Genomic DNA, 13,485 nt, shown 5'->3' with positions numbered 1-13,485 from the left:
GATTGTCAAAAATAATCTTTTGGATGAAATTTCATATCACTTTATTGTTTTACAACATTAAAACAAAAAACGCTACATCGTCAATCCACTTAATGACAAACAATGTCAAATAGTCGCATTAACAAATATAACGACAATATAAACACCAATATCGTTATAACCAAATGACAATATACTTTTTAAATAAAAAACAACCAAAAATATCAAACCATCATTAGACCCCATTTTTCTTTCAGATGCTTTGCTCTTGTTTAACATAAATAAACTCATTATTGTTTATTTGTGTGACTATAAAATATACAATTCAAAATTGAGTTGATACAAAAAAAATAAAAATTTTCAAAAACTTGTTTTGTGTATGAAGGCAAAAAAAGGGTTTAGGTAACAGAAAAAAATAAAAACTTATTATTATTACGTTTCTGTTTTGAACGTGTTAAGCTTAAAAAATTGAAGTGAAAATTAAGATCAATTAAGACTCTTTACTTAAGAGACTTACCCCATCTTCCTTCTCTTAGCAAGTAACGCAGCCAACTCATTCGATGCACCAGCCTGCTCGTCTTGTTGTGGTTGAGCCTTAGGTGATGCTTTGTTGATCTTGAAATTTCTTTGGACCGGTTTATCGCCAGCTTGACCAACAATTTTTTGCTCCATCCCTTTTGGAACGTTGACCTTATGAATTTCGTGTGGAGGCTCTGCTTTCGTCTCCTTTGCAACAACAGGAACATCCTTTGGTGTTTCTTGTTTGTGTTCTTCTTCTTTTTGTTGGTCGGACTTTCTTTGTTCGGTTGTACCAGAAGGTGCCACGTTACGAGAACCTCCTCTTCCCAAGAATCCACCTCTTCGTCCAGTTGGTGTTTGTGCCTTTTGTTCCTCTTCTTTCTTTTCGACTTTAGGAGGGGAAACTGGTTGGGTTGGTTGGGCAACTGCGGTTGGCTGTGGTTTACCACCTCTGTTTGCCAAGAACCCTCCTCTCTTTGGCCCGTCACCTCTTGGTTGGGGTTTAACTGGTTGAACCGCTGTTTTGGTCGCAGTTGGCTTGAGAGCGGAAGCAACTTTGGTTGATGACTGTTTGGCAGCTGGTTTTGCCTTTGTTCCGACGGGGATCTTTGCGTTACCGTATCTAGCCTTTCTCATCTTCAACAACTCCTCTTGTGCGTTCAACAACTCCTTCTCGATATTGGTAATATTGACAGAGGCTTCCATCAACATAATTCTGAGCTGTTGTTGTCCTCTGACCTTTGGTGGTGGGACATTTTGTTTGGTCTCGGCACCAGCAGAAACTGTTTTGACGAAGTGGTTTTGTGATTCAATGATCTTTTTGACATTCGTCGCAATTTCGTTCTTCATTGGGTCGTTCGAATCCATTTTAACCATTGAAGCCGTTTGCAATTGGACTGCATTGGCAGCGACCGACTTTGCACACGCGACTAACATAGCCTCACTTGGTTTGTTATGAACAACCTGGTCGTTTGCTGCTTTGACAAGGTATTGAATGCAACCAGTGACTGTCTTGGCCGCAGAGATAAGACCTTCTTCCCAGTTGGCGTCTTTGTTATAGACTTGTCTGTCTGTTTCAGCAGGCGCGTTAATTTGTTGTGCCGAAATAGTCTTCTGTGCGACAGTAGCATTACCAATCAATTCAGAAGTGCAACCGATAAGTGCTTGGGCCTGTTCCAAAACTTGGACATCAAGATCGGTGTCATCAATGTACTTTGTCTTCTTCTCGCGATGCGCCTCTGCCATTGCTTTTGCCTGTTCAATGGCGGCTTGGTTATTTGCTTCGACAGCAGCCTTATAAGCGGCTTCTTGTTCTGCAATCATCTTCTTCTCTTTCTCTTCTTTTTTCTTCTTTGCGACCTGAAGAGCCAAATTGATTTTGTCCATAGCATTGTTAATGACATTGGCAGCTCCAACCAACTCCTTTGTAGCAGCATCTTGGATCTCATCTTCTTTAGCTTCTTGTGCAATAACAACATCGTCCAAAGTAATTTCCTTCATTGTCTCGTCCATCTCGGCCCAAATGTCTGCGAGAACACCTCCTTTCTTTGCAATTTCATCGTAATTCTCATCAAGTGACAAGTCAACAACTCCTTTCATTTGGTCTGCAAGTCTCTTCGAAGCGTCCAACAACTTCTTTCTAAAGTCCGCTCTTTTTGATGTAGAAGCGACGGCTTTGACGGCTCTATAATTCTTTCTGTTTTGTGATTGGATCTTTTCAAAGAGTTGTGGCAATTCTTCAAGAGGCGTTTCTTTGACCTTTTTGAGAGTTTCGGCCAAATCCTTCATCGACTCTTCGATCTGTTTTCTCCCCTTTTCTCTGACACCTTCTTTATTAACAGCCTGCACTTCAAAGCCTTCTTTCGTCAACTCGCCCATCAAGAGTTCAATTTCGTTGTCAATATCATCGAACTGTTCTTTCTTTGTCGATAAGACCTCTTTCTTCGCCTGTTTGGTGTTATTGAACAAGTTATTCAGTCTTGCCATGTCAAATGTTGCTTTTTCGGCTTCGTTACAAGCAAATTCTAAAGCGCCTCTGGCACTATCGTCTTGGATATATGGCAACGTTTCCAACACTTCGACAATCATGTCGTAAGTCTTTGGAGCAAATTCTTTGCATTTGATGGGGAGCTTTTGACTCTGCTCGTCAACGGGTTGTGCCAAAAACTTTAACATTTCGTCCATCTCACCCGCCATTGCTTGATTGGCCTTAATAAGAATCTTCTGTCTATTCTTATCTTTAAGATGGCCGTTTTTAATCACTCTTCTGACCTGTGCGCACAAAGCCAACCGTCTTGCGACAGCTGTCTTAGTCATTGCGTTCAATGCAAGACCTTGCATGTTCTCACCAATCTGTTCCATGTCGCAAGCAGTCATTAATGTCTCCAATGTTTGTCTGAATACAATGCAATCATCTTCAACTAACTCGCCTCTTTCACCAGCCTCCAACTTATCACGAAGAACAAAGAATTTGTCGGCAACTTGTTTGAATTGGTCAAGGATAACAGCGACTTGTTCGGGGTTACCGTCATCGATCTTTTCTTGTGCAATGGTCTTGCACGTTTCTTTGGTTGTTTCCAAAATGTCTTCCAAGTTATCAATCCCTTGTTCTACTTGTTGAGCAGATACGAGTGGATCACTCAATGAAGCCAATTCATTGAACACAGCAGACATATTTTGGACCATTGTCAACAAGTTCTTTTGTGCCTCAAATCCACTCATTTGTGTCCCAGCCATTAAAGACTCCCAATTCATCTTAATGACATTGACTTGCTCAAACAAGGCTTGCATCTCCGGTGATCCTTGTTCAAGTCCACAGCCTTGAACTACTTCCAAGTACGACGCCAAACATGTGTCCATAGTGTTCTTCATTTCTCCTAATATCTTCTGGCACCCTTCTTCACTGGAAGTGACTGCCAAAAGTCTCATCGCAGCAATTTCATTTTCTCCAAGCATTCTGAGTACTTTATTGGCTTGGTCAAGTTTCTCTCCATGAATATTCATCGTTGATGACATCGCAGCCAAGTCGAAAATACCTTCGCCCACAGAACGTGACAACTCGTGGAGCAACATCTGTGATCCGTTGTCATTAACAGTGGCTTGAGCACAAATTGCATTAACTGAAGAAACAGAAGCTTGTACGACAAACATCTCTGGAGGGAGAATTTCAGCCTCGCTCTGTGCTGATTGGATCAACACAGCACTTTGAAGCCCGTCTTTGTTATTTTCCATTATGGCCTGTGCCGACTCTGTTGCAGCTCTACAAGCGACCAAAAGCTGTTCATCGTCTTCATCTGCGTTCATCACACACGAACCAAAGTCTGCGTTTTTAGAAGCACAAAATTGTGTGAACAGAGCGTCTGTTTGCGAACACAATTCGGACATTGATTGAGTCACTGTGGCTTGATCTGTCGAGTACAAATCGGAGACAAGTGTACCAATGTTCTGTGCAGTCTCGGTCATGGTTTCTGCACTGAATTGAATAGGAGCTGCTGTACTTTCTTCGAAAGTCATTTGTTGGTATCTATCCACACACAACTGGACCTGTTCCTGAACTTCGCTTTGTGAAACTTGTTGTGCTTGTTCACTCGTTTGAGTGACTTTTGGCGCAACCTTCTTCTTTTTATTCAACCCATCACCAGCAGGAACGTCTTCGATTTTATCCGAAATGGAGTACTCCGGCTCTGCTTCTTTTTCTGCCAACTGTGCCTCTTTCTTTCTCTTTGTGATCAAATCGATGTATCCAGACAGTGTTGCAGAAATCAATTCACCTTCTTCTGTGATCAAAGTGATATAACTTGTCGAGTGGTTACCAAGATCAAGAATAAAGACAGCCGGACCGATAGCGTACCGCGCAATCTTCGAAATTTCCCAGATTTCTTGATTTTCACCATCTTCATCTGCGAGCAAGACATAGTCCTTGCACACACCAAAAATCTTTGGAATTTCTTTGGACTTTCCGACCTTTCTGATCTTCACCTTAAAGACGTCAAGTCCGTACGTTTTCTGTCGCATCACTATTTGACAGTACTGGTACTTCGCTTGCAATTGCTTTGTCGACATGGACTTGTTTTTCCACTCCTTGCACACTTCGGCCAAGTGCTTTGTGGTAACTTTCTTTCGGTAAGCAATTGGGAAGAAGTCACGCATACCTTGTGGCAATTTCTTGTCAAGACCTTTAAGGTTGGAAGTGTCGATTTCTTTGAATTGTGGCTGGTCAAATGAGCCATAGAAGACCAAACAATTCAACGCAACAAGTGGAATAACAGACTCCATTTTGAATGGAATAAATCCCTCCGCAACTTTGTTCGAACAGTCCGTGTACAACAAGTGGAGTTGTTTTGGATCACTGTCGTTAACGTTCTTATCTCTGAAGTAGAATCTCTTTTTCAACCGAATTAACAGTTGATTCTCTGAGTCAATCTGTTCGTAAAAGACTCTTAAATTGTCCAGCCAATGAAGATCTTCCTTCTTAGTGACTTCATTGTAGACCTTGAACCCATATTCATCAGTAAACATAATGTCGACCTTCTCTCCAACAAAGGCCAAAAGAGCTTCCACCGTCATCGTGACATCAACTTGGAATGTTTTCACACCATGGTCGACCATTTCAAATCTGAATCGCTGAACTCTGGGTCTGACGTCCAAGACTTCCGTAGCGTCGTACCCCGCGGTCGCCAAAATTTGGTTTGGGAGGAACAACGTGTGTCGTTTCGCTTGCCACAAAATGTACTCTCCTTGAGGCCGTTCCGGGAGCTTGTCAAGACACTTGTCCACAATTTGGGCAGACGAGTCCGTGTCTAAGACAGCGACAGACTTCACCAAGTCGATAGTAGCTGTTGGGGACGCATTGTCCTTAAAGTTAAAGTGAATCTTCAAAATCACTGATTGCGCCATTTCTGTGTGTTAGTTTGATTCATTTCATCGTGTTTAGCATTAAGTTAACAAACTCCGCTTCTGATTTGAGAGTTCAAACGAGTTCCACTTCAATCTCGTTTATCACTTTTGAGTGGTTTAATTCTTGCATTGTCACTCTTTATGTAATCTCCCGTTTTACTAATCTTTTTATTACTAATTACCATTGTGATTTAATTATTGGAATAAAAAAGACGAAGTAAAGTATTAAGTGTTATTTTCAAGTTGGATAGTTTTTTATTTACGATTATTATACCATTATCTATTATAATAAAAATATTAACTATTTTTTTTATAAAAATACCATTGTAATTATACTTTTGACTCAAATAGTTTTTTTATACCACCAAAAAGTATAATTTGCCACTTCACATTTTACACCACCAAATGTCAAACTCTTGATTTATTGTATATTATTTTTTATTAATAAAATAACCATTATATATATACTATACTAATAGTAATAAAAACCAAAAATCAAATTACGAAACATGTATTAGATATTATTAGATATATAACTAATATATCTAACAACGATGAATAGTTATGATACTATTTATCAATAGTTATTAACTCATATACCACAAAACCTTAAACAATTAACATTATAAGTATCCTGTATATAGTCTACTTGTATCGACGCTCTGTGTGTTTTTTGGTAACCCTTTAAAGCTTTTAAACATCATAGGTCTTGCTTGTGGTCCATTAAAGCTTTGAGCGAGTGGTGGGATATACTTTTTAGTACCGTTATGTTTTATTCCTGAAGGTGTAGCCGAGTTACTCGTCGACTCTGTTGCGCTCTCTGTGACTGAATCATCTCGACTCAGTGTATTTCCTTTTGTGTGACTCATCATATCCATAATCTTGACTGCATCTCCATGTGTCTTCGGATATGTCACCGTTGCTGTCATCATCGCGTCGACATCGTATGACGGGACTTCCGCGAGAACGACTTCTCCGACGCCACTCTCGATTTTTGTTTCAAGCTTTTTGACTCGTGAAATTTCGTTCTTGAAGACTCTAACGATGTGTCCTATCTTTCTACCTTCTTCTGTAAGGGCAGCAACTATTTCGTCGTCGCAGTCCTCTAAATTGGAATACTCATTGAACTGCCTTTTGAACTCTTTTTGGATGTCCAAAGCCTTTTGGAAGAACGACTCGTCGCACTGCAATTGGTGTCGAATTTGTAATGAGCCGTTTCGGAGTAAATTGCTCTTCTTCAACGGCTCTTTACACAATTCGTGGAACTCCGCCATCTTCTGTAAAAGTTTTCTAAAGTCCTCAGGCAATGGACTGAACAATTCGTGATCCGTTTGTGCTATAACTGGCGGTTTTGGAAGTTCACTTCTAAATGTATGTTGCCGCTCTTTTAGCTCAAATTTGGGGACAACAAAGTTCGACATATTCTTCATGTCGTCTTCATCTATTTGCACTGATGGCGTTTGACAGAGTGAAGTCTTCGTTGAATCGTCCTCATACTCAGGTTCTACAAGTGGTGGAAATTGGACGCCCTTTGCTTTATATTGTTCGAAGAGTTCTTTGTACAGTTCCGTGTCTTCATATTCGATGACAAGTTGAATGAAGTTCATCACTTTGAGTTGTGTCAGTGTTGGCTTTGATTTGAACAGTCCCACTAGTTTCTACACGTAATTGTGATTCGTCCAATTATAGTATTTTAGAATTATAAAATTATAGTTCATCGAATAACAGTATAAATAACATTTTTACAACTGATATTCGAAAAACATTTTCAATACCAAAAAATGGACAAACATTGAACTGTGCCATCTTGTCAAGAGCTTTAACGAACTCTTCGTCGGTGATATAACACAGAAAGGACTTCATTTTAATGATCAGGTATTCCATCAGACATACACAGTAATAGACTTCCAAGGACGGAATAAATCGAAAGGGGTGTGATCTTAATTTGTTTAACAACTGCAAGCGAAGGACTAAACAGACCTGCTCGTTTTTTTTTGCTACGTGTGATATTTTTCTATAGAGCTTATAGTTGGGGGAAGGGTTATTGTCAGCCACCGCATTGTCCAATAAAGTGCTCAAAGGCATCGATCGCTTCTTCATTGTGTTTTTCTGCGTGTTGTGTGAGTTCCCAGTTTTTCTGAAGGGTTTCCCTCTAAATTCTTGATTGAAAACAAGAAAGAGGTGTTCTTCTTCTTATTTTTCTTAGAGGAAATATGCTGTGTTTTGTCCAATAAAAGACGGGAACATGGTTTGAAGTTCAAATAGTTATAATAAACAGTTGCCTCTTTTTGTCGTCAATAATTGTAGTGGGAAATCTCCCGTTTTTTAAGGAAATTTAAAAAGAAAGAAAGTATATGATGTTTATAACTATTAATCATATTGTCTATGAAATCGGATTATTATTAATCTTCCACTTTTTTTGAAAAAGTGATTGGTCAAATTGTCATACATTATTCTGGTCAACTCTTTTTTTGTTTTTTTTCATAAGAATTTTTTACTGGATTTGAAAGGTATTTGCTCTAAAATAATTTGTGATTAAATTATTGTGAATTTACAAGAAAATTTATAATAAAGTAGTTTTATTATAATTTGTTTTTAGTTAAATGAATCACTAATAACAAAAAAATGAAAAAACAAAAAATTTCAATAAAAATGTTATTGATTCCCAATTTCAAAGTAATTAGGTTTTTTCATGTCAACTGTAAAAGACTGACAAAAGTGATGAGTTTTCAAACCGAAAAAGCGGTTTGCTGTTGTTGTGGGACGGGGTTTCGGATTCCAGCGTTTCCCAAGCTTTTACCGTGTATGCACTTAATATGTCGGGATTGTTTATTTTCTATAGTGAAAAGTCAAGTCGAGAAAGGAGTAGGAAAGTCAAAAGAAGTGTTTTGTTGTTTATGTCAAAAAGAGGTTTCAGTACCTTTTTCTGATTTAGATGATCTTCCCACCCTTTTTAGTTTAATAAGAGAGAGCGCTTCCAAAACGATATGTAGTGAGCCCAATTGCACTCGTCAAGGGTTTTCGTTTTGTTTAACGTGTTCCAAAATCTATTGTGAGTCCCATACTGAAATACATTACGAACAAAATTCACATAAATTTGAGGTCTTTTGTGAGGGAAAATTTTGTATTAAACATCATACAGTAAAAACCTATTTTTGTTGTACATGTTCCGAAATAATATGTCCACACTGTTTCGTTTTGGAACATGCGGGACACATAGTGTGTAAGTACTCACACTTTTTGTCGAAATTTTACACGTCAGAGCGGTTTAATATAACAAAACGACTTTTCAATTTGTCACGCGTTGTGAGGAGTGCGACGTTAATATATGACTCATTATATTATTATCAGCAACAACAAACCGAAAATCAAATGAAAACCATCAGCAAAAAAGTCGATATAATTTTAGAGGAAAAACTTGGGAAATTGCGGGATGGGAAAAAGCATTTGATTGATATAGACAAAATCATTAAAGAGGTATCTGATGAACTCTGTGTCGTCTCTCCTCCATGTCCTTCGTTTTGTTATATCCAAAGTCAAACCAATTATATCCCATTGAAGTCGTCAATTCCCGTGGAAATCATCCTCAAAGACGTGTATGAAAATCCATCAATAACTAGTGATATTACTATAACTTTTGTACCTGTCAGTCATATACTTCCTGGCTGTGTTGACTTTTTCGAGGAAATGGCACATGACATTTCTGATGACACATGCGGGGATGGGGGCGAGGCGTCGGCTTATTTCGACAAAACGGAAATTGGAAAAATCAGTGTTATAGTCAAAGGAGAAAGTGAAGGGGATGTTGCTATGAGGGTTTATGTGCATAGAGTTGAAATAGAAAATAGTCCGTTAATTTTACAAATTCAGAGTTCGGAGATCGACTGAATTTTTGATTTTTTGGATTTATGAATTCAAAGAACACCAAACTGTATCAACCTTTCAATGCTGTTTATTCCACCGTATTCAATCTCATCTGATTATAATAAATTAACTCAAGTGTATAATTCAAGTCGTGTTTGTTTAATTGAAATAGAACAAATCATTTTTTTCGTGTCCACCTCATAAGCAAAATACACAAATTGTTTATTATTGTTAAAATTGTTGTTAAACAATTAAAAAATGAAGAAATGTTAAAACTATTTTTAAAGTATGGTATTAAAAATAAACTATAATAAAACACTGGTCAAAATGAAAAAATGGATTTTTCTTGTTTTGGGGAGGTAGAAATGAATAACTAAATATCAAAAAACAGTAAAAATCGGGAAATATCCCAAATACACTTATCTTTACAATAAACACCAAAATTTACACAAAGAATTTCAAGCATGTTTGTGAAAAAACTGTAATTGACAAAGTGATGAGTGAAGAGCGACTTGAGAAGATTGAGAAGATTTTGCGGCTGATCCAACAGAAACTCAAAGACAACGACGACCAGTCGAGCAAAAACGAAACAATCGTTGCCGAAGTTGTAAAAAAGGTGCAGAATGTTGAAAAGTCGAACAAAACGAATGAGGACATGATGTTTACTATTCAGAAACAAGTCAGACAACTCAACAAGGACGAGTTACTTCAACTTTCCCCAAGACAAAAACGATCTCCAGATATAATTACTGATGACGCAATTAGAATTACTATCAAGAAAGTGAAGGAACACGATGACTTATTGCAGTCCTTTGTGGAAACTTTGAACAAAACTAATTCCACTGCCATTCCAGTCTTAAGACAAACAATTGTGTCACTCAATGGAAAAGTTATTGAAATTAAAAAGGATATTGAGGAATTGAAAAAGGACATCAGTACTTTAAAGAGCTCTCATGCACAAAAAGTTGAAGAAAAAAATCTTGAAAGACAAAATGAGAACACTGGTGGAACTACACAAGATTTAAGCGTGGAAATCGAAAGAAAAGATGAAACAAAAATTGAGTTTGAAAAACAAAGAGGCGAACTAAACGATGTTAAAAAAGAGTTGAAAGATCTCAAGGATACTATCACACTTATCAAAAGTGAACAAGATAACCGAAACAGTACAACGTCCGGGTCGCCTACAAAACTTGAAGAAATTACGGTGGCTCCAAAGTCTCGTTCATTTTCTGTTGACTCTCATTCAACGGAGGCATTCAATATGAAACTGTCACAAGAAATGGAAAAGAAGGATGTAGAAATTGTGACGCTTAGAACGGCACAGGCAAACTTGTCAAACGAAATCGAACAGCTCAAATCAATGCGTCAAGAGATCGACCAGATAAAAAACGAGAACAAAAATGTTCCAAAACTCGATACGCGTTCGGGTAGAATGAGACTGAGCCTTGGTAAAAATATCCAACTTTCTCCACCACGACAAGACCTCTCAATCGACGTCCCCGATTCTCCAGAATCGGCAGCAGAACCCCCAGACGAGAAAGAGTCCGAAAAAATTATTTCCGATTTGAACATGTATGAGAATATCGGAGGTTTTTACAAACATTTGTCGGAATGGAGCGGACTCACGCGCCCAAAGGTTGTATTTTTCTCCAACATTATGGACAGAGCGGATATCTCCGATTTCAATAACGGCATTATTGGAAAGAAGAACGTGATGGTGATTGTTGGGACAAAGAAGAATGAGGTGTTTGGTGCGTTTTGTTCGAAACGCATTCCAAAACCACCAACAAGTGCCGCAAAAAAAGATTCGAATTACACCGCAATCACTGGCGATGCAAAACACTTCATTTTCACGCTACTAAACTCAAAGTTCGAGAAAAAAAGGTTCGACCTGAAAAATGGGAAAAATCAAGAAGTGTTTGGTGTCTATAACGAGAAGTCCAAAGATTACTTGTTCTCGGTACCAAACTTCTTTGTTTTCAAAAAGAAGGAGTGCAAAGTTATTGAAGGCTTTGAGAAGAGTTACGAGTGCCAAACAACAGTGGTTGAAGGAAAGTCATTCAAGCCAGCCTATGTTGTTGCGCTCTCGTGGTCGAAATGATTATTTGTTATTTGTTGAGGTTGGTTACAAAAGGGAACAACACAAAACGGAAAGACAATTAATTTGGAGTGTACATACCGTGGTATGGATGGTTGGCCAACTCCGCGAGTAAACGCTCTGCTGACTCAATCTGGTCAAACGGGTTTGTCTCAGTCTTAGCTTGTTCTGCCCATTCTTGTGTAAGTTCGTACTCCTCTTCATCATCTTCTTCATCCTCGTTGTCTTCCTCTTCTTCATACAAATCGCCCTCTTCGAAATCATCATCGTCTCCCTCGTCATCAAACTCCTCGTCGTCGAAATCAAAATCATCATCGTCGTCGATGTCTCCTTCCTCGGCGTTATCCAAATCATCATCGTCAAATTCATCGAAAAGTAACTCCGCCTCCTCATCGGCGCTCATTGAGGAGACAGAAAGGATAAATCCCAATAACACAAACAACAACATCTTCATCGAAGTTTCAAAAATATGATTTTTCTGTTTTTTTTTAAAGTTCTTTTAGGTTGGAATGTTCTTTTTTTAAGTTTTCGCATTTTAGTCTTTTTGGTATTTTTTTAACATCTTTTTATGTATATTTGGTGTAATTTGGTTATATTTATTAAGAGAAAAACAACTAATAATAAAAACGGTTATTTAATTTTTAAATAATATGTTTATTATAATTTTTTAGTTAATAAACAAATTAAATTTTAAACTAGAGGAGGTGGAAAAACTTATTCGAAACAACAACAAGTGTTTTATTTTTTTTTTATAAACTAGATTGAAATTATTCAACTGTCATTATTATAATATATATTATAATAACAAATGAATAAAAATAATTTATTGGAACAAATGCAAAATAGTTAATTATATGATAACAATGTTAAATAATAATTTATTTGAATTGTTGAAAATAAAACAATGACAAAAACACAAATAATAAAAATTACTCACAACAAATAATAGCTCGTTTTTTATAAATTTTCCAAAAAATATGAAAACAAAATTGTAGAATCAATCTTCTTTTTAAAAATGTGAAAAAGTGAAATACTTTTATTCACTCATAACATTTGATTTTAATTTAACGAATTGTTTTTTGATAATATTTAATTCAATTTTGCCGTTAAAAATTTACGAGTTATTATTAGTTAATACTATTGTAATACAATTAATAAAAATAACTATTAAAAAGAAACTAAACTAAAATAGTAAAATCAATGAAGCGCGGCCAAGCCCCACGAGCGCCGAAGGATGGCCGACTTCAGAAGACGAAGTATTACTGTGAGATGTGTAAAAAGCAATGTCACGATGAGAATGGGTTTAAGAATCATTGTCAGTCCGAGACGCATCGACGGAACATGGCGTTGTATTCTGAAGACCCCAATAAATACAACAAAGACTTCAACACTCAGTTTTTGAATGGGTATATGAGGATAGTACAGACGCAGTACAGAAGGAAATGGGTCAATTCCAATGTGGTTTATAATCAGTACATTCAAGACAGAACAAATGTCCACATGAACTCGACGCAATGGAATAATTTATCGGGGTTTGTACATGCATTGGCGGAGAGAGAACTAGTTGAGTTAGAGGAACGTGCTGAGGGGACGTTTATTAAGTACAAAGAAGAAGAAGAGAGTGAGGAGGAGGAAAAGGAAGAAGAAGTCGATGAAGGCAAACGGATCTTCGACGAGATGGTGAAACAAGTCAAGATGAAAGGGATAGAGGAGAGAGATGTTGGAGAGATGGTAGTGAGAGAAAAGCCAGAGAAAAAGATGGAGTGTAAAATCAAGATGGGGTTCAAGACGAAGAAAAAGCCAGTTGTTATTCAGGAAGAGGTTACTGTCGAGAAAGAAGGAGATAAGAAGAAAAGAAAGATGCCAATTGCAAACCCAAACCAACCAGCTCTTTCGTCAAAAGAGTGAATTCTTGTGATGAAAAGCTCTCTATTGTGAATGTTGACTGACTAGTTTTAAGAATAATTTGTGTTATTATATTTTATAGTACAATTATTAATCATACCAAAGATGAATATACCAAAATAATTGTACTAAAATAAATAGTAAATATATATTATAAAAACTAGTTAAAAAAAAGAAAATGTATAGTATAATAAAATTTAAAATATAATACAAGTTATAGTAAC

General features: G+C 37.2%; 5 protein-coding genes across 5 annotated transcripts; 3 read left to right on the top strand and 2 right to left on the bottom strand.

Moving 5' to 3' along the window:
- Positions 1–6,017: 6,017 nt before the first annotated feature.
- On the bottom strand, positions 6,018–7,494 carry EIN_253390 (hypothetical protein; the record flags this gene model as incomplete). The annotated part of the gene is made up of 2 exons (XM_004261798.1): positions 6,018–7,052; positions 7,186–7,494. 2 exons carry the CDS (start codon positions 7,492–7,494, stop codon positions 6,018–6,020), a joined length of 1,344 nt encoding a protein of 447 aa, XP_004261846.1.
- Positions 7,495–8,046: 552 nt separating this feature from the next.
- On the top strand, positions 8,047–9,282 carry EIN_253380 (hypothetical protein; the record flags this gene model as incomplete). The annotated part of the gene is made up of 1 exon (XM_004261797.1): positions 8,047–9,282. The coding sequence occupies one exon, from the start codon at positions 8,047–8,049 to the stop codon at positions 9,280–9,282; it is 1,236 nt and encodes a 411-aa protein (XP_004261845.1).
- Positions 9,283–9,754: 472 nt separating this feature from the next.
- On the top strand, positions 9,755–11,359 carry EIN_253370 (hypothetical protein; the record flags this gene model as incomplete). The annotated part of the gene is made up of 1 exon (XM_004261796.1): positions 9,755–11,359. One exon carries the CDS (start codon positions 9,755–9,757, stop codon positions 11,357–11,359), a length of 1,605 nt encoding a protein of 534 aa, XP_004261844.1.
- Positions 11,360–11,417: 58 nt separating this feature from the next.
- EIN_253360 (hypothetical protein) lies at positions 11,418–11,810 on the bottom strand (the record flags this gene model as incomplete). Its single annotated transcript, XM_004261795.1, has 1 exon — positions 11,418–11,810. One exon carries the CDS (start codon positions 11,808–11,810, stop codon positions 11,418–11,420), a length of 393 nt encoding a protein of 130 aa, XP_004261843.1.
- A 746-nt stretch (positions 11,811–12,556) lies between these two features.
- On the top strand, positions 12,557–13,264 carry EIN_253350 (hypothetical protein; the record flags this gene model as incomplete). The annotated part of the gene is made up of 1 exon (XM_004261794.1): positions 12,557–13,264. The coding sequence occupies one exon, from the start codon at positions 12,557–12,559 to the stop codon at positions 13,262–13,264; it is 708 nt and encodes a 235-aa protein (XP_004261842.1).
- Between the last annotated feature and the right edge of the window lie 221 nt (positions 13,265–13,485).

The sequence above is a fragment of the Entamoeba invadens genome (assembly GCF_000330505.1).
Source record: "Entamoeba invadens IP1 unplaced genomic scaffold scaff_1105074726103, whole genome shotgun sequence".
In the NCBI taxonomy this organism is placed as follows: Eukaryota; Evosea; order Mastigamoebida; family Endamoebidae; genus Entamoeba; species Entamoeba invadens.
The sequence above is the reverse complement of the archived record's forward strand: the minus strand, read 5'-3'. Positions and strand labels throughout refer to the sequence as shown.